General features: G+C 43.8%; 4 protein-coding genes across 6 annotated transcripts in view; 1 reads left to right on the forward strand and 3 right to left on the reverse strand.

Annotated features, from left to right (window-relative positions):
* Positions 1-77: 77 nt before the first annotated feature.
* Positions 78-12,456, reverse strand: pgk1 (phosphoglycerate kinase 1). The gene is made up of 11 exons (XM_080509268.1): positions 12,297-12,456; positions 8,609-8,659; positions 8,362-8,517; positions 8,034-8,178; positions 5,509-5,612; positions 5,247-5,366; positions 2,884-2,998; positions 2,504-2,683; positions 2,220-2,397; positions 849-947; positions 78-748 (listed from the first exon to the last, which is right to left on the reverse strand). The coding sequence occupies exons 1-11, from the start codon at positions 12,359-12,361 to the stop codon at positions 708-710; spliced, it is 1,254 nt and encodes a 417-aa protein (XP_080365394.1). The 5' UTR covers positions 12,362-12,456; the 3' UTR covers positions 78-707.
* Positions 12,457-13,066: 610 nt separating this feature from the next.
* cox7b (cytochrome c oxidase subunit 7B) lies at positions 13,067-15,334 on the reverse strand. The gene is made up of 3 exons (XM_080508451.1): positions 15,208-15,334; positions 13,697-13,812; positions 13,067-13,314 (listed from the first exon to the last, which is right to left on the reverse strand). The coding sequence occupies exons 1-3, from the start codon at positions 15,242-15,244 to the stop codon at positions 13,225-13,227; spliced, it is 243 nt and encodes an 80-aa protein (XP_080364577.1). The 5' UTR covers positions 15,245-15,334; the 3' UTR covers positions 13,067-13,224.
* A 938-nt stretch (positions 15,335-16,272) lies between these two features.
* Positions 16,273-21,258, reverse strand: pgrmc1 (progesterone receptor membrane component 1). Its single transcript, XM_080508244.1, has 3 exons — positions 20,943-21,258; positions 17,836-17,991; positions 16,273-17,342 (listed from the first exon to the last, which is right to left on the reverse strand). The coding sequence occupies exons 1-3, from the start codon at positions 21,253-21,255 to the stop codon at positions 17,248-17,250; spliced, it is 564 nt and encodes a 187-aa protein (XP_080364370.1). The 5' UTR covers positions 21,256-21,258; the 3' UTR covers positions 16,273-17,247.
* A 1,773-nt stretch (positions 21,259-23,031) lies between these two features.
* The window catches only part of rab24 (RAB24, member RAS oncogene family), a 10,974-nt gene continuing 6,149 nt past the window's right edge, over positions 23,032-27,856 (forward strand). For 2 of the 3 annotated variants that reach the window (XM_080508626.1, XM_080508627.1), the window contains exons 1-7: positions 23,032-23,378; positions 24,841-25,052; positions 25,473-25,541; positions 25,710-25,788; positions 26,105-26,172; positions 26,371-26,470; positions 27,219-27,269. In XM_080508626.1, coding sequence (XP_080364752.1) covers positions 24,936-25,052; positions 25,473-25,541; positions 25,710-25,788; positions 26,105-26,172; positions 26,371-26,470; positions 27,219-27,269 — 484 coding nt within the window. In that variant the 5' untranslated portion in view covers positions 23,032-23,378; positions 24,841-24,935. The remainder of the gene's footprint in view (positions 23,379-24,840; positions 25,053-25,472; positions 25,542-25,709; positions 25,789-26,104; positions 26,173-26,370; positions 26,471-27,218; positions 27,270-27,856) is intronic. The other variant, XM_080508628.1, reaches the window with a different exon arrangement.

The raw sequence follows: 27,856 nt of genomic DNA on the forward strand, positions 1-27,856 counted from the left end.
TTTGATCTGAACACTTGGGGGGGGTTCATTAAAATACTGCAGCTGAAGAGTCGTTTCAATGAGGATAAAAGTCGGAGGAAAGTTTCCACAGAGACGGTTTTATTAGTCAGAACAGCCCAGCGGAGACTGACCCTCAGTCTGCAGCTCACAAACCAACAACCAGAGACGCCCGGAGCAGTGCCGGCAGGAAATGTAACATCTAGATACACGCATACACCACTTTAACCATTTATATGTGTGTGTATATATATATATATACACACACACTCGGGGGAGGTGATGCAGTGACGATCCAACGGTAGCTATGTAAAGTGACGAAGGACACACACACACACTCGCACAGCAGCCGGTGTCCAGGTTTCCTTGGGGTGGGCGTCACCGTTGGCCGAGTCCACAGCCGGAACTCAACACGTATGACATTTTCTTTGAACTTTCTCAAGTCGGAGCGTCGCCCCCTCCCTTCCAGTGGTTCGACTTGCAGTGTTGAAATAAGGCAGGAGACTCCACGAGTCGGCAGATCTGAGGTGGAGCGTCGGGTTCACCTGCGAGGTGTTTCGAGGCTGCAGGGGGGGTGGAGGGTGGAGGGGGAGGGTTCTGGGGGTGGGGGGGTTTGTTAACTTGTGGATGTTTCAGGAGTAAATGAGAGTTAGGCCGGGCAGCTAGCAACACCTCACCACACTCACACTCGCGCGCAGTGGTTGTGCCGTTCAGGCGCTGCTCAGGGCGTCCACGCCGGGCAGGACTTTCCCTGAGGGGAGGAAGAAAGAAAAGCCCCACGTTAGATCACGGCCCCCCCCCGGTTCACACGCCACGCTTCCAAGCTGGAGCACAACGGCCCCGAGTCTCACCCTCCAGCAGCTCCAGGCTGGCGCCGCCTCCCGTGCTGACGTGGCTCACTTTGTCTTCTGTGTTCCACTTGGCGCAGCAGGTCGCCGTGTCGCCCCCGCCTGGGACAAACAACACGCCATTCACACGCTTCAGTCACAGCTTTTAGTGGAACAATGCTATCGGAATGCAAGTACACCCCTTTTATTTCTTAAGCATATTTCAAACTAGAACTGTATTATGAAAAGACGTTGTAAATATCCAAAACAAATAATCAAAACAACCAAAAACGATATATAAAATGGACGGTCAGTCTCTGTTAACAGAAAAATGCACTTGAATATAAAACCACACACAACTGAAACTCCAAAGGTTGTGGTTGTGTTTCAGGTGCAGGTTTGTCGCGTTTTGAAACAAATGCGACACACGGGCTCGTTTCTGTTCCGTATTTTTCACCGCCGTCATTTGGCTTAAATCCAAAGTGTTCCCACTCGTCAGCTGTTGCTTTTCGGAACAGAAGAGACTCCATATATATATATAAAAAAAGCTAAACTACACTTTGGATCTCTTGATGGAACATTTGAGTGCAAAAAAAACTCAAATTAACTCAAAGCAAACGTTAGTTTGGATTCTGCTATTGTAACTAATAATAATAATAATAATAATAATAACAACATTGTAAATAAGAAGCAGTTGGCTCTCCTCTCGGACAACATCAACAAATTAGATTAGCTGAAGGAGGAGTAACTGAAACATTAATGTGGATTAATGCTTCTTTTGAAAAAATAAAATGTTTTGATAACATGAACTGTTAAAGTGTTTAATAAACACATTAAAAGCAGTTATATTAAGTCTGTTTTCTCATGCAAAGTGAATCGCGACTCAAATAGATTAAAAATGTACATATTTAATGGTGATTAATCAAAATTAATCCACAGCAATTCTGTGATTAATGGGATTAAAAGTTTGAATCATTTGACAGCACTAGTTTTTAGTGTGATGGTGAATTCAACGCATTCATTCTTATTATTTAACGTGTTCCAGTACAGCGGCTCTGCTTTTGCAACGTTAATGTACAATTTATCTTGAGATTGACAATCTAATGTTTGTTAAATAGAGGCGACAACTCATAATAGAAAAATGCTTGATATCGTGGTTAATCCACTTCTACTACCGGCTGAACGTCAACCTAACAAATGACCCCACGTATCCTGATGCAGCTGGATCTCATCGCAGAGCAGCAGGACTGGGTCTTGTTGCTCCAGTGAGCTCAGGTGAGACGAGGCTATTGGACAGGAAGTCACGTCTCCGATCCATACACGACATTTTAAAACGACACCAGAGCCACTAAAATCCCAACGGAGGAAATCCGTCCAGAAGCCGCGGCGTCTTACCGATGATTGTGATGCAGCCTGATTTGGTCACCTCCACCACTTTGTCCATCAGGTTCTTCGTCCCTTTGGCAAAGTTGTCCCACTCAAACACGCCGACCGGGCCGTTCCACACGATCTGCTTGGCCCGGCCCACCGCCTCGCCGTAGGCCTTGGAGCTCTCTGGTCCGCAGTCCAAACCCTTCGCAGGACACCAGTGCCACAATTATTAAACACCTCAACATCTTGATAAAGGCAAGTGTTTTCCTCCTCCTCCTCCTCCTCCTCTTCCTCCTCCTCCTCCTCACCATCCAGCCGGCAGGGATGCCGGCAGCCACGGTGGCCGTTCCGGTGGTGGCGTGCTCGTCGAACTTGTCGGCCGTGACGAAGTCGACGGGCAGCGTGATCTTCACGCCGTTCTTCTCGGCTTTGGCCATCAGGTCTTTGACGATGCCGGCGCCCTCTTCGTCGAACAGGGAGTTCCCGATCTGAGGGGGGAGGAGAGGACGAGGGGAAGAGAGCGAACGGATCGTAGAAAACTGTGACGGACAATTTGAATACGTGAACAACTTTAAAGACCCGGCCTCATATCTGTACAATACAGGATTTTTAGTTTGGGATTTGTTTTGCCTGTTTAACGGAGGTTTGGAAGGCCACTGCCAAGGTGTGGTCTGCTGCTCTCTCTCACCTCCATGTTGTTGAGGACTTTGAGGAAGGTGAAGGCCATGCCGCCGCCGATGATCATCTCGTTGACCTGATCCAGCATGTTGTTGATCAGCTGGATCTTATCTTTCACCTTCGCTCTGAAGCGGGAACAGAGAGGCCCCGACACATCAGCACAGATAAGGAGGGGGAAACGAACACACTGGGCTTTGCTTCAGGGACTTAATCACGTTACCCTTGAATGATGTTCTAGGAATCCACCTTCATTGATGAGCTGCATTTGAATCAGACTGGAGAACGGAGAACCACTTCTTGTGGTTTTTCTACCATTTTCTAAACAACGCCAAGGATAAATTAACATTTATCGTCACGGCTGATTCATTCTTTTTCTGGTTTCTTCACATGGATGTGACATGTGTCACATGGTTTCTTTTATGTCAAAGTAGTGAAGTTCATCAATTAGATTTATCTCCTGTCGCCTCACTCTCTATACTATCACAACCCAGTGTTATGTCGTAATAATAAAAAAATCACACAAAAAAAAAATCAAAGGGGATCGTTAGCGAAATGTCTTTGAAGGTGCAGGTTATCAGTTTTACTGCGTCTCTGGGATGCTGGTTTGGCGTCGGCAGCGACTCGCTGGCTGATGATTAAACGAAGCGGTCAGGGTCCGGCGACGCGAGTTGCGCAACGGTTGAAACGGCCTCCGACGGCGGAACAAAAGCCGCTCCGCTTAACCGAAGGCCTTTCAACTGCAGCCTCATCTCATGTTTCCCCGCCGAACAAACAGAAGATCAGCAGACGCCCGCCGACAGGAGGCAGGACGCTGCAGCTTGCGGTGCGTTCAGGGACATCATGGAGATGTGGACCCTCTGGAGGAACGTCTCTTACTTTCTCATTGTCGCCCCTCATTTCATCCTCAGAACCTAAAGAACACTCATATTTGCGATAGTTTAAAAAAAGTCAGATTTTTATCAGACAGAAGTGACATCTGTACTCTGTAACTCCTTTAATCTAAACTAAGTTTTGACTGATAATTAAAATAAAATAAAATCACAATACACGAACAAATACTTGTGTTAAATAGTGAGAATCTAGATGTTTGTCTGGAATTTGTAGAATTTCAAAAGTCAACAATACAACACTAATAATGAAACCGTTCATAGGACTGATCATTTTAATCTAAAATATGATAAAAACATAAGCAAACTCTGCTTTAGTGTGCTTGAAATACAAAACTACTGCAGTAGGTACTTGTGTGTGTGTGTGTGTGTGTGTGTGTGTGTGTGTGTGTGTCTGCCTTTAGTCAGTCATATTTTTTTCAAATAGCCTGTCATATTATAAAATATTATGTCTGCGTCATTTTTTTTCCACACCATTCAGAGATTTCTTAAATGGGAAATCTATGAGTTAATGTGATTCTCGTCAATAATGCACCTTCCAAAGATTTGATCATTGTTTACGGAAGTTTTGTAAAAGGATCTTAACAAAACACCATGGGGATTTACTTGTTAAATGTAAAACACTAATTAAGAGCCCGTTTATATGGCCTAAATATGCGACGTCATTTTTAATGTGTTTAAAAATGAAATAACTAAATCAACGGATCTTCAACGTGTTTCCATGGCCGAGGGACACCGGGAGCAACAACATGCCAATTTACTCTTTGGAAAAACTTGATCGGTCTTCGACTGTAAATAGAGAAAGAGTTCAGGGTTGAGCCGCGACGTGATTTTAAATCTACGTTTTAGTTGTGGAACATTTGATATGAGCACAGAGCTGAAGGCGTCACGTCAACAAAACGTTGCGGCTTCTCCTGTGTGGCTCCCCGCCGGGCAGCAGCACTGAACACAGCAGATTACAGAACAAGCTTACGCACTATTTCTGCGAACACTAATGGCTATTTAAAAAGAGGCCTCAGTGTGACGATACTGTGTGTGTGTGTGTGTGTGTGTGTGTGTGTGTGTGTGTGTGTGTGTGTGTGTGTGTGTGTGTGTGTGTGTGTGTGTGTGTGTGTGTGTGTGTGTGTGTGTGTGTGTGTGTGTGTGTGTGTGTGTGTGTGTGTGTGTGTGTGTGTGTGGAAAAGAAGTGCATCAAGACTGAGGATGCTCAAGGTGGCCAATATATTTCATTCCTGGATTTGTGTCAATTCGGCAACTGCAACTTTTAAAAAGCTTTACTTGAAGACTTGTGTTTGTTTAATTCAGATTCAGTTTCCGGGACGACGCAACAAGTGTCTCCTTCCTTCATTTCAGCCTGGAAATCTCTCAAAGCGACGCTGAACTGGGAAGCTGTGGCTGATAAGTACATTTAACTTGCCTCCAGACCACATCCCGACTTTACTTGGGCACCGTAAGCTGATCTATTGTCGAAATGAGCGGCGCTCACCCTCCGAGGATGGCGAGGAAGGGCCTCTGAGGTTTCTCCAGGGCCATGGCGAAGTAGTCCAGCTCCTTCTTCATCAGGAACCCGGCCGCCTTCTGTGGCAGGTTCACTCCCACCATGGAGCTGGAAGGGCGGGAGACAAGTTCACTTCTATACGCAGCTTCAAACTTCACTTGTGCAGGTGGACGCCTTCAGCCGGAGGCGAGGCCGAACGGATGAAACCCGTGTGACAGACGTCCGGAGGTCCGGAGGTCCGGAGGCTCACCTGTGGGCCCTGTGAGCCGTGCCGAAGGCGTCGTTGACGTAAACGTCTCCCAGTTTGGAGAGAGACGCCCTGAAGGAGTCGATCTGCTCCTGGGAGGCCTTCGTCTGAGCGGCAGGAAGGGGAAGAAACAAAACGAAACAATTAGGTCAAAGGCGGAACTCTAGATTCAGTCTCCTGCTTTAACCATCAAGCTTGAACCCCGCGTGGACCGGATCATTGTGGATCGGGTTCCCGCTGCACTTTAACGGGCAGAGGTCACCAGGGAGCGGCTGCAGGGCGGAGAGAGGGCGACCAAATGTCAAGACAGCCAGACAAGCTGCTTCCCGGATCTCACACCGTGGAAAAACGAAAAAAAAAAACTGAATCGAACAGATTTGTCTGGAAAAATGTAAACAATCAACACCTGATTTGGACAGATTTTTATGTAATATTACTCGTTTAAAAGGTTGATCCCTTGAAGGTTTGCAACAACAAATGTGTCATAAAAATAAGCAATATATACACAAGTTCTTAAAGGAAGTAAAAAAAAAAAAAACAACAACTTTGAAATGGTGTCTCCGAAATACACACAAGTGTAAATTCACCAAATAAAAATCCATTCGATTTTAAATTCTTCTAAATTCATTTGTTCTGCTGAAATCACTAGACGTCGTGAACGTGTAACTAAATTACACGTGGGGGGGGGGGGGGCGAAAGGAGGACATGAATAAAAAGCGGGAACAGGAAGGATTTAATCAGGTCCGTCTGAGAAGTGGTTCCTGAGCAAAACTAAAAATAAGCGTCTCTGGGGCTGCTGCAGTACAGTAGAAAGCAGGCAGCATACCAGAGGGCTTTAAAAAAAAAAAAAAAAAACCCTGACCTTCACAATAAATGTCAGCAGGTCACTGCAGCTGATCCCCTGCGGGACGGAGCGACGTCTAAAAACCCCCGACCTCGACGTTTTCGTTACAGTGAACAGACGTGAACAAACGAGGTGAAAACTGTGTAGAAACACCGCGGACGCTTTGATCAAATATCACAGCATGTCCTCTTTCCTTATGTGCTTAAAATCTTTGAAAAGTGCAAAAAGTTGATTTTATTTAGTGAAGGATGTATATTATGATGAGTAGAGCGACCAGTTTACTACTATATGCTTTAAGTTGTTTTCTCTTAATTTAAAAAAATGTTTAATAGCCGTAGGAAGACTTTTATTCTTTATTCGAAATAGTATTTCTAATGTTTTTAAATATACTATATCTTAAAATTTTAATGTGCAAGAGGCTATAAATAGTTTATTAGTATTTTCTCTATAGGAAGCTTTATTTATTATTCTAACAATTCTTTTCTGGAGTTTAATGATAGGGTCTATATATGTTCTATATGTGTTTCCCCAAACCTCAACACAGTATGTCATATATGGCATAATAAGTGAGAAATACAACATTCGCAAACATTTCTTATTCAGAAAGTCACTTGTTTTATAAATAATACCAATAGTTTTAGATAATTAATTTTTCATAGATTCTATGTGTGGCTTCCAACTAAGTTTATCATCTCGCATGACCCCCTTGATAAAAACAAGTGTATTTATATTAAGAGGACTGTGTATAGGTGGTGTGGGAACCAACGTTAAATCCAGATGTGTTTCTTTTCTGGGAGTAGGTTTATGGACTGGTCTCAGTGACAACTTAAAACTGTGCAAATCACTGTTCTGCTTCAAAAAAACAGTAAAAAGAAAAATAATTAATGGTTACAATGAACAATAATTTAGGTTACTTCTGTTTTGTTTGGTTGGGTTTTTCTCATGTATTACTTCTGTTATGTTCCGTATTCATTTTCTTTCCCGCATTACGACTGCTATGTTTATTTATTTAGTTATTTTTTCTCCAGTTGCTTTTTTAAAATGCTTATTGTATCACTGGTGTCTGGGGCAACCGCCCGGGTTTTTAAGGGAGAGGCTAAAATAAGCCTTGGCTTCAGCCTATACCCATTTTGGTTGCAAGTATGTTGTGGAAACAGTGTTGGGGGGGAAAAATCACAGGTGTGTGAACTTGTACCATGAACTGAATGCACAAAAATTCATCAACTGCACTTATACTGAAACTGTAACCGAAATAAACCATTCATTCATTCATTCAGATTGACTATAATGTAAATATACTAAAGAAAGGTTGAATCATGAAATGAATATGAATTTCTGCTCTGCTTTGTTTGTTGTTTTTGTTCCGTCTTAATGAGCTTTCATCCCTTTGAGAGACACATTTTATTCTCTCTGCTCCAAATGTGGACTTTTCCTCCGATAAGGAAATCTCTTATCATGAGCCTCCATGGTTTATGAACCGATTCCAGCATCACCACCTGAAATGTGACTAAATTCCCCAATAATCAGGACTGAAAATTCTATTCCCACCACATGAATCATAACTTGATTTATGTTCTGACAAAAACCAAAACAAGCGGGGCTTGTCTGCGCCTCATGAAGGCGACGCTGCCGTTTGAGGAGACGCTGCAGGAGGAGAAAGTGCAGAGACCGGGGGACGGCTCACCTTGTTCCCGGAGGCGTCCTTGCCTTTGCCTTCCTCGGCGACGTGGAAGCGGAGGTTCTCCAGCAGGATGACGGTGCCGGCGGCGGGATTGGCGCAGGCCGCTTCCACATCTGGACCCACGCAGTCCTTCAGGAAGGTGACGTCCCTGCAGGGTCCCAAAAAAAAAAACAGCACCGCGTCCAGTAAATCCACGTTAACGTTGTCGCTCACAATCTCTAACGCAAACATCCTCCCCGCTTTGTTGACGCGACTTCCCTGCCGGCGTTTCAAAGCTGCGGGAACATTTGACTTGAGGAACTCTCAGATTCCGTTGCGTCCTTTGACTCACCGGCCCAGGAGGGTCTTGAGCTCGGCAGCGACGGGCTCCAGCGAGTACTTCTCGGGCATGGGGTTCCCGTCGGGGCGGCCCAGGTGGCTCATCAGCACCACGGACTTGGCGCCGTTGTCCAGGCAGTGCTTGATGGTGGGAACGGCGGCCTTGATCCTGACAAACCAACGAGAACTCGCGTCAATTCAGAGGCTTCGTTTCCACTGCGGGCACAAGAGGAGGGTCTGGGGGACGTGACGGACTTCACCTCTGGTTGTTGGTGATCTGCTTGTCCTTCATCGGGACGTTGAAGTCCACCCTGGAAGAAAAGGAAGTAGGATTCATCTGCTGCCGTCGTAATTGTTGCGGCCGTTTAATGGCGACGTATAATGTGAAACAGGACAACTGGAGTGATCGTCCACCACCAGGTGAAATTATATATATATATATATATATATATATATATGACTCCACAGGTTGATTATTCACAGAGTTATTAACAGAACTATAGCAAAAGAAAATGGAGGAATTCACCGTAAATCAGCCGAGTATATAAAATAGATATATCATCAGTGATTATAAACGCTAAACTTCGCTTCTACTTTTGTTTCCATTTTTCTTTCCGTTGTCATTCTTGACTGCAGACACAAGAGTGTTTCATTGCTACCAACAAACTAACGACAAGAGACTCGTTCTATTCTGGATTCGTCCCCTTTGGGGCCTCGTTTACACCACAACTGGGCTCGGAGCCACTGAAAATGCAACTTTTCCCCAAAACAGTCCGATTCCGTGAAAGAAAAAAAAAAGGAAAAGAAGCAACTCTCCTAAAACGTTGCTACTGCACATGGGCACCACGGCTGTAATGAACGCTTCTTCTGCACACGCTCAGCAGATGGACAATAAGAACCATGTTTTCAAATGGGCCCCGGAATAAATCTAATAAAATACACACAGACGTGATGTGAAATAGCCAGACATTTGAATCAAACGCGTCTTTTCCGGTGCCTGCTGCGTCAATGAGCTTGTGAGAACATGCTGCATCCCTCGTCCTCCAGTTACATAACCAACCCCCCCCTCCTCCACCCTCCTCCTCCTCTCTGAGAACCTGATGCACTCCGACACGACCAGGCTGCACAGGCTTCGCTCTCACCGCCATTGTCTCAGCCAGAAAGCCCACGGTCAGCATTTCGGGGGCTCAGCGTGCGGCTCTGGCATCACGGGCGGCGCTCCAACAACAACCGCAGTAGTTTTCCACTCTTTGGTTTCTACACCTGTTGGTAGAGCCGCAGGAGCCCGACCAGACACTCCACTCTAGACGGTAACAAACAGGCCGAGCAGCTCCAGGACAAAGCTGATCTTGTGAGGGGGGGGGGGTTTACACAGAGTGGAGCCTCCAGATGATAATCCAGTGGTTTGATCTTCTAAATGTAAGATATTTCTTAAGCCTAAATATGCTGAGGAGAGCAGCTCAGAAGACAAAACTCAGTAGTTTAAGAAATCATGGAAATATTCACATTTTATAAGCTCAAGATCAAATTAAATGTTTTTTTTTAACTAATTACATATAAAATATGTGAATATGCCTCAAAATGACTCAAAACGCTTTGTAGCATTGGTGCAACAGCAAAATGTCTATTATTTAGATGGCAGCATAAGACGTATCTTGCAGTGCGTGTGCATTACTATCTGAAGCACACATACAAAGGTCCTGCAGCGTTTCTCCACTACTGTCTTCATTATCAAGAGGAATTTGTGGTGAAATGTGCTGCTGTTGGGGAACAAAGTCAACTCGGAGGAACGAATGGAAAACGTGACTTTCCGCTGAACTTCAGCACGAACAAATCCAAGTTACAAAATGTCCCTGACAAACATTTGCATTATTGTTGAGAAAACTGTAATCTTAAAAGAGATTTCATCAGGGAGGGAGTTCGTTTCCAGTCCTGTGAGCAGACTGAGGCCAGAATAGAACTGACCGTCTCGCTCTTTTTTTTTTTTTTTTAATTCGGTACCGGTCGCCACACTCCCCTGGGGAAGGTTCAGAACAGGCCTCAGGCTGTGACACACTGCAACCGTCACTGCCCCCCCCCCCTGAGAGGGTCTTTGACCTTTCAGCTCTGAGCAGCGAGGGCTCCGGGGTGAACTTTGTCCTATGGCCGCCTGCCGTTGCGTCGCCAAGCCGAGCAAACCCACATGGACCTCTGACATTTCCAGCATGGTGTCGGTTTCAAGACCCTCCGAGCCCACTGGCCCTTCCACGTCTGCAAGAAACACACTCGGCTCAGGACGTTTGAGCGTGAAAAGAGGCAACGGGACGCGTTCAGCGGGACGTCCTCGCCGCTAAAGAGGTTTCACCGATTGAGCTTTCATGTCCTTTGAGCAAAGCACTGAACCAGTTTCTCAAGTCGCTTGTTGAATCACTCGATTCCTCCTTCAGGCAAAACTACAACAGCAGCACTCAAGTGATCAAATTCACTTTTTTTTTTTATAAAAAAGTCCAGTTGGCCCTTTCACACATTTAAATGTTATTTTGTTATTAAGATCAAATACGGAGGAAAGAACACGTAAATATAGATTGTGACCTATTTATTTTGCTCGGAAGTGACAACATGGCACATCTCCTGATGTTCATACCAAACAATGACACTGAAGTTTTCATGTTAAAACTGGATTGAAAAGCTCAAACTTAAGAGAAAAGACACTGCTGTGTGAAAACTGGATGGAGATCTCATCCCTCATGTCTCTTCTGGAGGTTTTCAGCCTCTGAGCGGTCAATCGGTCTCCCTTCACAATGTCTGTATGTCACATTTCAATAATGCATGTTTGTAGTTAATTAATGCTTTATTCAGGTTTTTTTTTTATGCATTCTGTGATCATTTAGTGAGGATGTTTAGTCCTATGTACTTGTCCATATGTAGTAAATCTCTTTTCTGGCAATATCTTTGTGATACATTTCAATCGATAACTTGGAAATTATTTTACGTGCAGTTTAATGACTTCTTTGAGTCCATTTCTTCTCCTTGCGATATGTCTTTAACACATTATAGTTACATTTCTCTTCTTGTTGACATGCTGCTTTTTTAATGACTTGAGTGTCAATGCCTTTTCAACTTTCTTTAAGCATTTTGCACATTCTAAAGTTCTATATATTTGGAGTCAGTCTGTTGGTTTCTACCAGGTTTCTCTCGGCTCTGCAGACATTGTTAATGTCACTTTGTCTTCTCTGAGGCGTGTTACATCCATTTCTGAGAACCATCTTTGTCCTGATCATTCTCATTGTCCTATTTGTTGTTGTTGTATATACATTTTGTTGATTGATGTAGGGTGATATTTCTTTTACATACAATTACAAGTTATCAAACAAGGCCACATGATTTGGACTTGTTCTACCCCCCAAAAAAACCCCATTAAGCTGTCCTTCCATTGAAAGTTATCTTAATTTTGGTACATTTGATCAACTTTCAGATGGATTTGGAGAACTAAATGTTTCCCCAATGCAGAGGGTTGCATTGCAGTGGTCTGTGTAATCAGAGGAGGGGGTAATATTAGATGTGGCTGAAGTCTCGAGGGCTGTATTTGGTGTGATATTTGCAATCGGATGATTCGTGTCGCGTGTTTCCAGGGCTGTTCCTGCAGTTGACAGGCCGCCTGCCGCTACTGCTGCTGCTGGATGATGCAGCCGTTTCATCCATGCAGCATCTCCCCTCGGACACGTAGCACGACGAAGACGTGCCAAGCAGCCCGCACACTTCCTGCCTCTCCCCAGCACGTCTGAAACAGACCCTCGACACTGCCAACATCAACCCCGTGTCCTCTCCTGAGGGAAACACACCGTCTGTAGGATCGGTGCACGCGACATTTACGGGAGCTTTCGAGTGGAGAACCGAGAAATAATCCCTTCTCTGTTAGCCGCGTCACTGCTCTTTTCAGCCCGCATCCCGGCGGCGACTGTCGCTCACCTCATGACCACCCGCTTCCCCTTCACGTCCACCTTGTCCAGGGTGAGTTTTGTCGACAGAGACATGTTGGCTGGCTTCGCTGGTTCGTTGTTGCTCGTTCCTGGCTGGGACTCCTCCGCCTCCTCCGGCAGTCGGCTGGTTAGCTTCCGAGTGACTGCGGTGACCTTAGCGCGGCGCGGAGGAACAGCGGGGGGCGGGGCCCGGCACACCCCCGGCAGCTGATTGGATAACTCGAGAGGAGAACGTCAAAGCTGATTGGTCCTTGCTGCCTACGTTACCTCTGACGTAAAACCATGGAAGGGGAACTTCGTTCAATTTTAATTTTATATTTTAGTGTTTTTTCAACATACATTTTTAAACGTGGATGCTCAGGAAACTTAGAATCACTTGGAATAATGTAAAGCCTCGCCTCTACTGTGGTTAAAAGTATATTTATATATACTATTTATATTTAACCATGATTGCTCAATATCAATTTGTAGTTTTTAACATTCCATGTTTATTAAATATTGTATTTAAAGAAAATGAACTATGTGGGAATAGATTGATTTCTACTTTCACCCTAGGTTTGACCTGAAAACACTAAACATAGTTCATCCAAAAAGAATCCACCTATTAGTGTGAACTAAAACCCATCCACAAATTTTACTGTTTCACTTAAAGGACTGATATCCTGCACGGAGAAAGACTAGAAATTTTATTTTTGGTTTTATTTGTCAAGGCTTTTCACTCTCAGGTCACTCCGGATACAGAATCAGCACTCGTTGTAGTCAGTAGAATCATATTTAATTTATTTGAACAAGTTAACATTTATTTGAACAAGTTAACACACGGGCATTCATCGTCTGAACACGACGTGGATATCCATGGATCATCTGTACAAGCAGAAGGATTCTCGGGCGGGCTGCGGTTCTGTGGCAGTGGCTCTTTACTCCTCGGACTCGGGCTCCCTCCACGGTTTGGGCATGACCTTGCCGACAGGCGACATATTCCAGGTGATGCCGGTCTGAGTCAGCACCTGCATAAAAAACAGTTTTTTACTTTAAGAATTAATAATGCACCTTTTTGGACCTTCGTGCAATTGATTGTTTACAAATTTCTTCATTGTGGCAACGTGATAAAACATTAAAGACGGAAGGATAATTGAAAAAGCATGCACTATAATGGTGCTGCTGAATGACAATGCAATGAGGGTAGAGACGCCCTCGAGTGGTCAAGAAAATGACCTGATGGTCAATAAAAGGAGGGGCTGTAAAGACCTCATCCTCATCATCATAATCATATGAAATAATGTAAAAAAAACAGATGAATACATGTTTTCTTTAAGTCCCAATCTCCTTGTGATTTGTTTTGCTGGTTGCAGCTGTAGTAAGGACTGAGTGCGATGAGGCCTGACTTACGTATGCCCAGATCGCCGTGCAGAAGACCGCGCCTCCAACCATCAGGCCAGTGCCGTACTTGGAATGAAAGTTCTCTTGGACAGAGGACGAGTGCCTCACCTGTCGCACAGCTTGACCTGAACAAGAAGAAGAAGAAAACATAGTTCAATAATGGTCAAAAAATTGGATCTCTCCTAAACGAACGTAGTTAAAAACCACGCTGCAGTCCTGACAAATAATGCAGATCTTCACAAACAAATGGGATAAAACACAATCCAATCACTATTTGAATCCAAAATTGTCTTTCAGTAAAATCAAAATGATTGTTTATTAGTTGATTTGATCATTGTTAATACTGTTAAACAAAACTCCAAATAGCTCAGCAAAAGATTTGTCCCACCAAAGTTCACAACAGAACATCGTTCCTTCCTCTGGTCATCAGACTTTATAACTCTTCTTTGTAAACTGTTTTAACTACAGTACATGCATATTGTATTTATTCACTGTTATCACTTGTACATACTACTATTCTATTCATCTGATATTTTCTATTAAGGGTGAAGCAACACTGTAAGATTAATGAAGTATTCTCCATTCTATTGTTGCTACAGGCTCAATGTTTCCTTCTTAACCCCTCATTTTACAATGCAGGCTCATACATGAAAATACATTTTTAAGTCAAGGGTTGATTAAAAAGTTTATCATGCCATCTTGAACTTGAAAAGCATTTTCAGTCACATTAATTGATAGTTTTTTTTGCAGCTCTTGTTGTAAATGTTGGATAAATTAATTGTTTAGTGACCTTCCAAAACAGAGTTGTGTGAATCCAAATATGAAAGATTGTACGAGCCATACTTCCAAGTGTCCCTTCAACAGAGAAACAAAAGCCATTTTTAAAAGGTAAACTTAAGAGTTTAATAACCTGAGGGCGTTTTTATTAGGGTGCCATTCAAATACTTTGATTTATCTAAAGATTGTGCATAATGACATCTTAATGCCATCAGGTTAGGATTTTCTAAGACAAGACAAATTTAAAACGTTACTGGGTGTCTGAACAGGTGTAAAAACTACTTTAAATACAATTGGAAATACTTCCAAGTCTTCAAGCCTATACATTAGTTTACAGTCTCAACAAAACACAGGATATGCGAGAAGTTCAGCTGTTCAACACGGTATCATCACATTATCAAATACATTTAAAAAAAACCAAAACCTGAATGATGAAGCTTGAAGAAATCAGGTCAGAGGGTCAGACAAGGACATATTTAGGAAGTTAGCAGTGTTTAATACAGGTAACTGGCAATGCAGTTAATAGTGGACATTTCTGGACCACATGTAGACTTATATCGTGAACAGACAACACAGTTTAGAAACAATAATTAAAGAGGTGCTAACATTAGCTGTTAGCACGTTGACCGCGGCCACGAGCTACACAGTTTATTCAGACTTCCTGCCACACAGAATGTAACTAAAGCCTGGATTTAGTCACACTGGGATTCAACACGGTCCTGTAAATTTCATAGTTTTCTTACCGCTGATGTTGGCAGCTGCTTTAGCAAACCGGTACATGTTGACGAATCTTCGGATACCCTTGAAGAACGGAATATGGCGGCCTCACGTACACTGCGCGGAAGTGGTGCTGCGTTCACGCTATGTAGGTTAAACAGTGTTCATGAGCACTCAGACTGAAATCGACCTCGTCTTCATTTTGACAGAGTACAACAAAAGTACAACGGAAAGGAGTGGACGCAAACAACACAGAAATATGACAACATACAAAACGGCTATAGGGTTATTTATGGTGGCATGGTGAACAAATATTAATATGAAGTTGGAGTAGCGGAAAGTCTATGAGTTTTCCCATTTTCCTCATGAAGCCTGAATGTGGCATGTCGATTTGAGCATGCGCACAAAAAACAAAAAAGGCTTAAAGCAAGAGAACGAATTCACCGCCTCTTCAGACAATAAATAAGCATTTTACAATGTTGTTAATGGCCGTTGTCCTCACGTATATTATTATTTACATACAACTAATAACCAGAACATCATTGGTTGAAAATGCATGGATAAAGTACGAGCTGGTGTCTCATTCCCGCACAGTGTCAGGATGGCCGAGTGGTCTAAGGCGCCAGACTCAAGGATTCAACTCCTTCCGTAGAGACGGGACTTCTGGTCTCCGAATGGAGGCGTGGGTTCGAATCCCACTTCTGACACATACTTTTTTCCTGTTTAAGGTCTCAACTGATATAGTCAATCTGCACTTTTACAGTAAACAATGTACGTTTAACTTGTTTAACAATTTCACAAGCTTTGACAAAATCTCACATTTTCAGTATTGCAAAAATTGCTGTCATTAATGTACCTCTGGGAAATAATTTATTTACATGTCCACCCTTATATGCACTGTGAGCATGTATGTACTCATACTACTCATGCTCTTTTTGTAATTGTTTTTTTGGATTCACTTTCTTTTACTATATCTTTCAGATCAATAAAGGATTATCTTATCTTATTTATGATTTTTATTCCAACTTTAAAATCGTTTCAAATGTTTATACACAGACACACACAAGATAATAAAATGAAAGAGTCAAGTCTTGGATTTATACTTTTGTTTATTAAATCAAAATATCATTTGTGGATTGAAATAGCATGACAGTATTGTGAGTAATATGTACATGCATTAGGAGAACATATTCTTACTGACAGGAGTTTTAGAAAATGATTGGCAGAGAGAAACCTTTAGAATGTCTGGATTATAAATTAACATTTCGGAAGGACTTCCCTGGTCGACTCCCGAGGGAGAAAAAAAAAGTTATTGGTGGGGAACTAATAGGTGTGCTTGGCTCGTTGCCTTCTTCGATGTCGTGGTCTGATATGAGCATAAACAAGACAACTGCACAGAGATTAAATCCTTACAGAAAACCTACTCAAAGAGTTTGGACTTTAGTGTTTTCTTGGTAAATATTTGCACTTTAATGTGGTTAAATAAACCACAGCGGGAGTTTGATATTCCTTCACAGAAAACCCAGAGCACAGTTCTCTCAAACTGACTTTTACTGAGATCAGAGCATAACGGACATTGCGTACAAGTTCTTGGATTGTCTTCATGTGTAGTGGAAACCATAGAAATGTGACTCTTCTGATAAGAGAATATCTTACAGTCTTAAAAAAAAAAAGCAGGATTGGCTGGATTTAAAGGAAAGCTTATGAAGTCATTTCTCCTCCTGTCACTCCAAAAGGACTTTCAGAGATCTGTGGAAGAAACCAGAGCGTCACCTCCTCCTCAGCCTGAACCTGCAGCATAAAAACCGTCAGCGACACGATAACCATGAACAGAATTGGTCTAAACTCAACGAGACACTACATCAAAGTGCAGTAGGTTTAATTGTTAATTGCCTTAAAGGAAGGTAAAAGAAGATGAGACAGTTCAGTCGACACTTAACATCCAGAATTGGTCCGACAGTGTGAGAATGAAGGAGGGCTTGTTTCCCTCGGCGGATCTAACAAGAGGCAACAGATTAAAAACGTTAAGGCATCGGCTGTTTCCCTTTTGGTCACTTTTACGCTCTCTAGTCTGCCTTCTTGTCTTTTGCTTCTTCGTCGTCGGTGTACTCTGTGGGTTCCTCCCCGGGCTTCAGGAGCTTGCCCACATAGTCGTATTTGACTGGAACAGAGAACCACAAGCAAATTAAACAAGTCAAACGGAGATTTGTCTTTGTCATTTGTCTACTTTTATATGTTTTTAAAATCACATTTTTCAGTCATATTTGCATCGAGAGGTCAATGTGAATGTAAAATAATGAGCAAAAATGCTTGTTTCGAGTCATTCAAATCTTTTCAGGTGTCAAGTTTTGCACGAGGAAATGGCATGGAAGCTTTACTCTGAGTGAGTAAAGCTTCCCCCCCCCCCCCCCCCCCCCCCACACACACACACACACACACAAAAGCCAAACCTGAAGGTAACTGCCAACCACTTCACACTGTTTCAAGTTATTTATTTTAATCACGAGACCCTTTAATAGACTTTGCGATGACCTGACCTGTCCCCACTTGGTGTCCTCTGATCGTCTCCACTCCACATTAGAATATTACGGGCCTGCAGTGATAGTTTTTGGGCCCAAACAACATGAACAACGTGGCTGCGTGCCTCTACTCACAGGTGAACTGGCTCTCCCACTCAGACAGACTCTCCCGCTGCGCTGCGTTCATGTCCGACAGGTCGTCGTGTTCGTCTTTCAGGGCCTCCTTCTCCAGGCAGAAGGTAGCCAGACCCCGGGACGCGTCTCGGCCTGCAAACACTCCGTACGGTCCGTCTGCAGGAAAGGGACCAGACCCACAGAGAACCAGAATCACTTCACTGTCCATCATCCTCATGCTAATGTTTCTGCAATGATGAAAGAGAACATTTAAAAGATAGCAGGCCGCCTATTTGCGCTCAATTAGGCGCCGTTTCAAGTGAAAACGTTTGTTTTGGTACCAGAACAGTTTGGCGTTTACGTGCCAGTGTTTCGAAAACAAAGTTTGTCCACATGGAAACAGCAGAAACACTGAAAACGATGTAGTTTTCAGGTTGAGCCAGTAGAGGGTGCCCTTTGTCATTCTTGTAATGAAACCACGCAAAGACCAAAGCAATACAAGGCAAATCATCAAGGGCTGTTGGCGGGGCTTCCTGTTCAGGGTGACTCCTTGATACCCGTCAAGGGTTATCATGTCGAGCACTTTTTGTTCATGCCAATAGGTGGCACTGTTGCATTCACAATAAGTTTGATGTATTTAATTTATTTCCCCTTTTACACATTTCTTATTTCTTGTACAATATTGTAAATGTCATTTATTTGTTTTGGTGACAAAGGTATTTAGTTTGATTAAGAATCCGCTGGTTATGTTGGGTTTTGGTGTAATGTGGGCGTGTCCATCGGGTTTAGCGATGAACGAGGGACGACATGTGGGACTTTAGAGGAAACATATATTCGCTGGGTGACTAAGGCGGCATACAGTGGCTATGTAGTAGTAGTTCCTCCACATTTAACTTTCCCTCTTTTATTTCAAATAAAACTGCATCAACTTCCTGCTACTACATAGCTACTATGCCACGAGTCACCCTGAACAGGAAGCCCCGCCCCCAGCCCTCGCTGATTAGCCCCGCCCCCAGCCCTCGCTGATTAGCATTGTATTGCTTTTGTCTTTTCCAGATGACTTCACTCATCCAGTAAATGCAATGACAAAAAGCACATGGAAAAGACAAATACTAAACAGGAGAAGCATTGACAACATGGAATAAGCAAAGACAAGATAGAAAAAGAACATGATGACCTTTGTAGATTTTTTGTATTACTTATTCTCTTTATCTTTCCACATTTATTTCCTTTTAATTTTGGCCCTCCTGTCACTCAATAAGGTGGAGCACAAGCGTCTTCGAAAAGTTGCATTTTCAGTGACCTCGAGCAAAATTGCTACGTAAACACAGAGACATGCAAAATGCCATGAAAGTTTTGTATTTTCACTCGCCAATGTTGTCGTGGAAACGGGGACTCGTGAGGTCCATTACAAAGCCAAATAGTGCATTTAAAACATTCAAAAAGCTTTGTGTCGTCATATTAATCTAATGATTAACAGTGAGTTAATCAGAACAACCAGATTTGACGGCCTGTCATATGTTTGTAACCCGAGATTCTCAGTACTATCAAAAACACACAGTCAAATTGAAAGCTGACACCACCATGAAGGGAGAAAGTGAAAAACTAAATCCAGTCATCCGTGTTATGAGAGGAGTCAAGGGACTTTTTATTTGAATTCCAAACAAAAATAACATTAATGTGATATATTTTAAACCAGCTAAACGGCTTGACACAGCAGCGATAACTACCAGCAATGTTAAAGAAGAAAAAAAAGGGTTAAATGTCTGTAACAACAGTGTAAACAGGGTGACTTGTAGGACTGCAAACAAATACTGCAGGAGTTGATGTTATTTTTTTTGGGGGGGGGTTGTGTGGAGTCATGTCAGGGTTTACACGTCAGCTCGCTGTGGAGCTGGTCAGAGGTTACACGCACCAGAGGTCGTAATCTAAGATTAGATATCAACAGAGCGGCTCAGATCTGCGTTTGTTCCCAGACAACGGAAATGAAGTGAAGAGGAGCAGATTCTTAACTCGGGGAGCTGAAAGAAAGAAACAGAGACGGGAGGACTCCTCTGAGGAAAACTTTGTTTGCCTCTTTGGCCGAGGAAACGAGTGTGACATCTTCCAACTATGGAGTTTTGTTAACAATCTATAATGATGGTTTACTTGATTTAACAGAAAGTAATCTGTTTTTATAGTTTGGGATATCTTGTCACATCGAATGTACCCTCAATGTATTGAACATTACTTCACCAAAGGTCAGGTTAGGGAGCTTTAATCTGAGCCTTCCCAAATGAAAAAAAAAAGCATTTTAGCTGCAACTTGTTGTGAAGTTACTTTTCAAGACACAGCAAAACCGTTCAGAAGCTTTATGCATGCTTTCCAGATGTGCGTTTGGGATTAATAAAGTGTTTTCTATTCTAGGCAGTCTCAAGTAGATTGTAGTCAGAATTACAGTGTTGTCAGTATATTGAGATTAAATACATCTAATCTTGACCAAAAAACCTAAATGCTCCGTCACTTAGCTTGTTACTGTGTAACAATAAAAAAAAAACACTCAGATTATAGACGTACAGATCTTCAGATGTATTACTAAGGAATAGCCTGAAGTAGAAAAATAGATTAAAATTCAGATTGTGATGTTTCTGATCTCAGATGAGTAACGTGTTGTAGGAAATTCTCAGCTGACACGAATCATCACAACAATGCTTATTTTAAAAAAAACGGCAATAAAACCTGAAGGTTTAAGAGATTATATTAGATTAAGTACACATTTGCCAACCGTCCCGACAAGAAGGCTTAAGGGCGTGTTTGTTTTTCACGTTTTGTAACAAAAGAGAACTTCTTGCACCAACGCAGCGAAGGTGACGAGAGTCCGCGAGGAGAAGTCGTCTTCTTCCTAGACGATCTCTGCTTCGAAGGCTGCCGCGGCCATTGTTATGAAACGGGACCTGAGCTGACACTCGAGGGGGTGTGGCGCCACTTTGCACTTACAAAAGTAATAAAAGCTGCGCCAAAACAAACAAGTCAATATTCAAGAATAACGGCGACGAAAAGTTTAACCCTTGTTTTGACGGTGACGGAGACTGCACGTGAGAGACGCCGCGCTGCGTCAAGAACGCTCGGTGCGGTCGCGGTGCCCTTACCCGGTCCGTAGAACTTTTTCCCCCGGGTCACGTCGAACACTTTCCCGTTAACGGCCATGAGAATCCGCGGGTCCTGCAGCCCGTCGTAGGGCTTCAGGTCAGCCAGGGTGAAGTCCCGCTGCTTCAGCTTGGGCAGCGGCTTCTCCACCTCGCCGAGGTCCGCCGGCTTGTCCCCGCGGAATATTTTGTAGAGGAGGAACAGGCAGAGGCTGAGCAGGGTCATGTTCAGCGGGGACGTGAAAATCTCCTGAAAAATGCCTCCAGAAGTTACCTCGCTCGCCTCTGCTTCGGCCATGTTGGCGTCTCTCTCCATGACCCTGCTGCTACTGCTGTGTGAGGGCGGCGCGCGACGTGCGCGTGTGTTGGGTGGGAGTTCAGCCAATCAGCATTCAACTTCCGCCCCATCGGTCCACGACTGCAGCCAATCAGATCCCCTCCATCGCGTGCAAAATACTACTTTACTTCAATCACGACATACTTTGGTTGCTGTTCTATCGTGTAAACACACACACACACACACACACACACACACACACACACACACACACACACACGTGTGTGTGTGTATATATATATATATATATATATATATATATATATATATATATATATATATATATATATATATATATATATATATATATATATATATATATATATTATTACCAACACTTTATTGGTAATACACAGAGGAAAATATTCCAAAAAGTAGAGTTTACATAAAATACACAAAAAATCTTGAACAGACTCTCAGAGTGCTTGCATGTTGAGGTTAAATGACAATGATCTTCTTCTTAGGTTAGGCAGTCTCGACGCTGCAATGACGTATTGTTTTCCTCTACAGTTTGTTGTTTACATTCGCTTTGTCAGTCGTTCATATTTTCTGGAGCGATCCAATACAATGTAGGTAGTTGTCAGGATAATTTCCTTGTAAAAACTCTCAGGGAGGCAGAATACACAGGAATCACGTTGAGTGCAATTTGAAAAAGTCCCAGACAATTTTATTACATTATTCTTGCAGGAAGACACAATGTCCCAGTACAACATTTGCATGATTGTCCAGGAGCTTGTCTAACAATGAAGTCAGTATTGTTTTGAGACTGCATTGAAGGACACCAAAAGTAGCATGGGGTTCCAAGAGTGGTGACACAGGTCATCCTGAACACAGACTGCAAATTTCACATCATTCTTTCAGAGACAAACCCCACCTGGGCTACTTGCACAAGGCCCACCTCACACCCATCTTTAAGTTTTATGCAGATATTTATGATTAGGTTTGCCCAAGTCTTTCCCATGTGGTTTGACCTATTTGGGCCTGTTGTTGATTTACCCATAGTGAGCTCATATAACCTTTGTTTACAAAGTTGAACCTATATTGTCAGTCCAGACTGGTTTTATTGGATTTGTTTTTCTTCTTGAATTTAACCCATTTAGGGACCTACAGGCTGCCCAGTCTAATCCCATACAAACATTTCCCATTATTAATCTAAAAAAGACCCATAAAGGAGGTCCAAATATGTGAAGCTACGAGGGGCCCTCTCGGTTTGGCCTGTTGGGTCCCAAGTAAGCTGTCCATTTTTAGCACATATGCACTTGGTACTCAAGTAGATCAGCTCATAGATGCATTATAGTTGGACGATGGTTATCTGCTAGTAGAGGTTATAGTGGTAATATGTTTTTTTTGATTTGCATGTACATCATTTTTAGTAAGTTTTATGTCTCCGGCTGGTCATCCTGCGTTTCTTTGAGAATGTTTATAGTCTGTGTGTGATTGGTTTTACTCCATTTGAGCTGTTTTGTGATTTCTCTCTCTTCGGAGTCCTTTTTGGTTACATTTTTGTAAAACACAGATTTAACTAAATAACTAACATCAATTAATTTAGTTTGCATGTGTTGTGTTGTGTTGTGGTGGACTATTATTTCATAAATGAGGTTTCTATAAATTTCACCTCATAACAAAAAAAAAAAAAAAAAAAAAGAGTTATTCCTACGTCCGGTGGTGTCCCCTTTATTCCGGTCCCCTCCTGGAAACAGCCTCCCATGGCTCGTTGGTTCCCACCCAAACAAACAAAGCTCAGCTGGAAGCTTCCACAGCCGCAGACCCGACAGTGAACTGGAGGGCGGACGATTAACTAAAACAGAAGCCATGTTGGCTGGTCACCCCTCGCTTTTGTAACGTTTCCTACCGACGGTGTTTTGATTTCAGTCGTTGCGCAAACAGGGCGAGGGGACGTGAAGCGGCGCCCCGAGCAGCACCGGCCCGGGAGCCTCCGTCACTCCGCCCCGGGATCCTCGTCCGCCGTCCCGCCGGTGCCGGATCGATGACACGCCGGTAGGGTGGTACCGCACAGCTTCGGTGTATCAGGGTGTCGGCTCCGGTGTTCACCGCAGCTTGACGTAAATCTGATTTTAGTGGAGCTAAAGCCACCGGCCAAGGTGAGTTTCGGGACCCGGGGAGGCGAACTTAACGCCCGCGTGGAAACCTTCGTGTTTATTTGGCTGTGTCATGTTCGTCCCAAAGAGCTAACCGCATTCCCGTCCTTATTTTATTTAAAAAAAAAACATTAACTATAATGCAGAGGTCTAAGCTCGTTCTGTGACCCTGTTAAAATAAACAAAATCGAAAGCAGGATTATTGGAATAAACATGATTACTTCTTCTTGTACACAATGTTCAAGATCACAACAAACTCTCTAAGTGAAGCCTCCGCCAAGTTTTTCCAAGTTTTTATTTGGAGGTTTCTTTAAATGTCTTCAGATTGCAGTTTAAACTTGTAGGGAGGGCTGCGTTCGATTAATATCGTTTTCTTCACGTGCTTGCCTTGTTTTCCTGTATTTCAAGTTTAACTGCCAGGATTTGTTGTTATTTGTGAAATCCGCTATTAAACATACCTCCGGGGTGAAAGATTAACAAAACGGGGGGGGGGGGTTTAAGCTCAGATCGTGCAATTAATTACCAATTGATTGTGATGAGTTCAAGTTACCTGTATTGTGAGGAAATGAGGTCAGATGAGTCAATGATCTCCTTTATCTATTCTTAAAACATGTATAGTTTCAATTTAGTGCTGTGCCATTTCTGAAATCACTTTTCTGTTGCCTGTGAACCGCCATGCATTGTGAATCTCCAACAGATGATTGCTATTACATTGTTATGACTCTGTGGTGTCACTGAACTGATAGTGAAAGTGATTTCCTTGCTGTGGATTCAGACATGTTCATTCATGGTGAAAGGAGGACAGACTTGAGTTATTCAAGCTTATCGGCTTACTCGAGTACAAATCCAGTTCCTCTCGACATAGTTTCATATTTACAGTAAGGAGTTTCTGCTGTCCTGCTGCTGTTTAAACTAAACCGCACATTAAAGACTCAGTTCCTACTTTTAGTTTAAACGGTAAGACTATTTTTTTTTCCTTCTCCACTCTGGTTTTGCTTTCATGCTTGGATTTGTTTCTTAGAAGTCATACTTACCCGTGAAGTGACCCCAAACAAATGAGAGACTCTTTATTATCGGCAGACTTGGAAAGATAACGCTAATTGAAACTATGCACTCTCCATCATTTACGGAGATAAGTGTTTTGATTTTTCTCGAGAAACGCGCCCGTGTGGGTTGTTTCCGTGACGCCAGTTAAAGACTCGCGGTGAATTCAGAGAAGAGATTGATTAGCGTGGCTCCTCGAGGAGAGGTCGACGCGATGGCACGTCTTGGTCCGTTTGTGTGTGAACAAGTCTTTTTATTGATTTACGTCGTCTTGTCGCCTCATGTGATGAGTTGCAATGAGAACGCCGTTTTGTCTCAGCCGGCCCCCGGGGGACCGAACCACAGCTTCCTTGACTCACCTGTCCCGTTTGTCTCACAGCGGTCCGTTATAACTCATCTGTTACTCATCATATGGTTTCAGAGCCCTGAGCAGCCCGCCGGCTGCCCTCTCATCGTAATCCAGCCCCCCCCCCCCGCTGCGCTGTCGTCCCGGGGGCTTCTCCAGACGCCGCCACGATGAGCGCCATGCGCGTCGACGCCAAGGTGGTGATGCTGGGAAAGGAGAGCGTGGGCAAGACGAGTCTGGTGGAGAGATACGTGCACCATCGCTTCTTAGTCGGCCCGTACCAGAACGTGAGTGTCAGCTGCTCCGCTTCCATTTTCCTGCCTGCATCAGAGGCATCCATTTTTATACTCGGGGGGGGGGGGGGGGGGCGTCGCAGTAATAAAGGCTCGAGTCTGCGATCGTGTCGATGCTTGAAGCTCATGATCGCTCCATGGAGGCGGTGCGTTGGACAAGCACTTTCAAGAATATTAACATTCCTGGGTCGATGAAGGAGTGAATTCATACGAGTAAAAGAGAAGACGTGTTGGAAAAAAATGTTGGTCTTGAAATGCGTGGAAATGCAGATAAGAGCAGTGGCTCTTATCCTTTCTTCTCTAGAACCCCCCCAGAAGTCCCATTAGTGCTGCTTCAGTCTGTGGTTTGTGGAACGCCACTGTTCAGACCAGTGTTCATGATGTTCAGCTGCTCTCATCGTCTCTTCCTGACAGACTATCGGAGCTGCTTTTGTCGCCAAACCGATCCAGGTGGGAGACAAAGTGATTACCTTGGGAATATGGGTGAGTCGTATTTTGTTATGTTTACGTCATCACACCGTGTCCCCCAAATTCTGGTATCATGATACTAAACGGTGGTGAGAAATGTGGAGTTTGTGAGGTATTTACAAGTTGTTAAACTGGGTCTTCTGTCGTATATGTGTGTGTGTTTCGCCTCTGTTCTCCACTCAGGACACGGCCGGATCCGAACGCTACGAAGCCATGAGTAGAATCTACTACCGGGGCGCTCGGGCCGCCGTCGTCTGCTACGGTAACTCCACGCCGCCGGAACACGCGTTTCCTCACTCTGGTTCCACTTCGGGGGAACTTTGCCGACGGCGGCGTTTCCCAGTGACTCACCGGCGGTGCCGCCAAGTTTAATTTAAGACCTTCTGTCCACTTCCACCTTTTTCCTAAAGTTGTACCTCCCTTGTCTTCTTCACGGGGTTTAATCTGTCCAAAGCGTTCGTTTTGTTCAACGTGCTCTTTATTTGTTCATTTGACCCATATGGATGGTGGAACGTGTGCGGCGCTCTGCAGTGTCTCTCGGGGAGAACACCAACATGCTGCTCCTCTTTTTTCCCCAGATCTGACCGACAGCAGCAGCTTCCAGCGAGCTCGCTTCTGGGTGAAGGAGCTGCAGAACTGCGAGGAGGTCGGAGACTTTCTCATGTCGAATGGAAATGAGTGAATGCTTGTGTTCTGACGAAAAACTATGCAGTGAAAGTGTGTTTGAGTAATCTGTATCCCGAAATGAATTCTTTCCAGGTATTCAGTACAAAGACGCCCACGTCACACAGTGGGAACAGTTCTTCCCGGCTCTCGGGTTAACGTCGCGTCTCTCGTCCCGCAGTTCTGCAAGATCTACCTGTGCGGCACCAAGAGCGACCTGGTCGTGGCGGATCGCAGCGTGCGTCAGATCGACTACCACGACGCTCAGGACTTCGCTGAAGGTGAGCGCCGCCGCCGCCGCCGCCGCTCATGAGAGATTTTTCGGAACGCAGGTTCATTAGTTTGAGTTTCAGATCTTATCTAATCTCTTTGTCTGTTATTATATTTTTGTTTTCACATTTGAATGGCACTTTTACATTGTTTATATGTTTAGTCGTAAAGCAGATTTGCCCGATATTTTCTATTTTATAACATTGGGTTTTAAAGCAGCTTTATTTATCGATCTTATCTCAGCAACAAGGCAATCCAAAGGACTCTTACTTTACCAATACTGAAACATTCAATTGACTAGAAAAGTGAAAACAAATTCCAAATTTCGGATCTCTTTTTCTCGTTTTTAAAAACGGATGGACGCCCGCCCCTCTGTCTGCTGCCTGGTTCGGTTTTGAGGCGTGTCGGTTCGCGTCTCTTCTTTGTGCGTGTGTGACGAAGGAGAAACGCAGCTGAGCGGAGGAGCTGGTTTGAGCTTCATCAGTGGGGAAAAAAAGACTCACACGGCGGTCCTGCGAGTGATTCAGAGGCTCTCCTGCCCTGAGTGTTTGTCATGTGTAATGGAAACGGGAGTCGGGAAGCGCAGTGCATCTGGCAAGAACATTTTAGGGTTGCATCTGAGGGTGTCAGTAATCCCAAGTCTTTAGGAATCATTGCGTCACAGACAAAACTTCTTTCTTTGTGTGTGTGTGTGTGTGTGTGTGTGTGTGTGTGTGTGTGTGTGTGTGTGTGTGTGTGTGTGTGTGTTGGGCTTCACAGAGATCAGCGGGCGGCATTTTGAGACCTCCAGTAAAATAGGAAACAACGTTGGTGAGTTCCTCTCGCAGCCTTTTCTTGAGATCTTGTTGTTGTGTGGTTATTTTCTGATGGAGGATTTTGGTCCTTTTTGTCTCAAACGTGATCCTCCTGTGTTTCGCCTCCTCCGGTGCAGGATTGGGACGTTTGTCTCACTTTGACGATGTAAAATGAAGTCACTTTGCAAAACAGCTGACATTTTAGTTTTTTTTTATTTTTTCCGACTGTCCTACACAGTCAGATTTGATCGGAAAACTCGTATTCGGGCCCCTTTGTACCTGCAGTGTGGTCCTCAGAACTCATTTCTTTGTTGCCTTCAAATGAAGACTCTTGGGAAGCAGTCAGAATTCCTGGTGAAGTATTTTAGACGTCGTGTGTATGAGAAGCCCTTTTAAATCACCACCTTCAGCTTCCAGTTGAAAGGGAGCAGCTCTAACGAGGGGCAGTGATGATGAGATCTTCTCACTCCAGTTTGTAGAACGACAAGCCGGTCGCCAGAATATCAGAATTATTACGTTTTAATGACGGATCTGTTAAAACGTCGCTGGTTCCAATGTGGATCTATTGTTAATGACGTGAGTGGAGCTCGTCATGATATCGAC

The sequence above is a fragment of the Blennius ocellaris genome (assembly GCF_963422515.1).
Source record: "Blennius ocellaris genome assembly, chromosome: 14".
Lineage (NCBI taxonomy): Eukaryota > Metazoa > Chordata > Actinopteri > Blenniiformes > Blenniidae > Blennius > Blennius ocellaris.

What these genes read in the sequence shown, in the direction of transcription:
- pgk1 (XM_080509268.1), bottom strand. Translation starts at nt 12,361, where the DNA reads ATGTCTCTGTCGACAAAACTCACCCTGGACAAGGTGGACGTGAAGGGG. An exon ending in CTCAAGACCCTCCTGGGCCG is followed by an intron (nt 8,179 to 8,361) that starts GTGAGTCAAAGG and finishes GGGACCCTGCAG; the next exon opens with GGACGTCACCTTCCTGAAGG. An exon ending in AGGCTGCATCACAATCATCG is followed by an intron (nt 948 to 2,219) that starts GTAAGACGCCGC and finishes TGTTTGTCCCAG; the next exon opens with GCGGGGGCGACACGGCGACC.
- cox7b (XM_080508451.1), bottom strand. Translation starts at nt 15,244, where the DNA reads ATGTACCGGTTTGCTAAAGCAGCTGCCAACATCAGCG. An exon ending in AGCAGCTGCCAACATCAGCG is followed by an intron (nt 13,813 to 15,207) that starts GTAAGAAAACTA and finishes CTTCTTGTTCAG; the next exon opens with GTCAAGCTGTGCGACAGGTG. An exon ending in GCACGGCGATCTGGGCATAC is followed by an intron (nt 13,315 to 13,696) that starts GTAAGTCAGGCC and finishes TTTTTTATGCAG; the next exon opens with GTGCTGACTCAGACCGGCAT.
- pgrmc1 (XM_080508244.1), bottom strand. Translation starts at nt 21,255, where the DNA reads ATGGAGAGAGACGCCAACATGGCCGAAGCAGAGGCGAGCGAGGTAACT. An exon ending in GAAAAAGTTCTACGGACCGG is followed by an intron (nt 17,992 to 20,942) that starts GTAAGGGCACCG and finishes CCTTTCCTGCAG; the next exon opens with ACGGACCGTACGGAGTGTTT. An exon ending in GTGGGAGAGCCAGTTCACCT is followed by an intron (nt 17,343 to 17,835) that starts GTGAGTAGAGGC and finishes TCTCTGTTCCAG; the next exon opens with TCAAATACGACTATGTGGGC.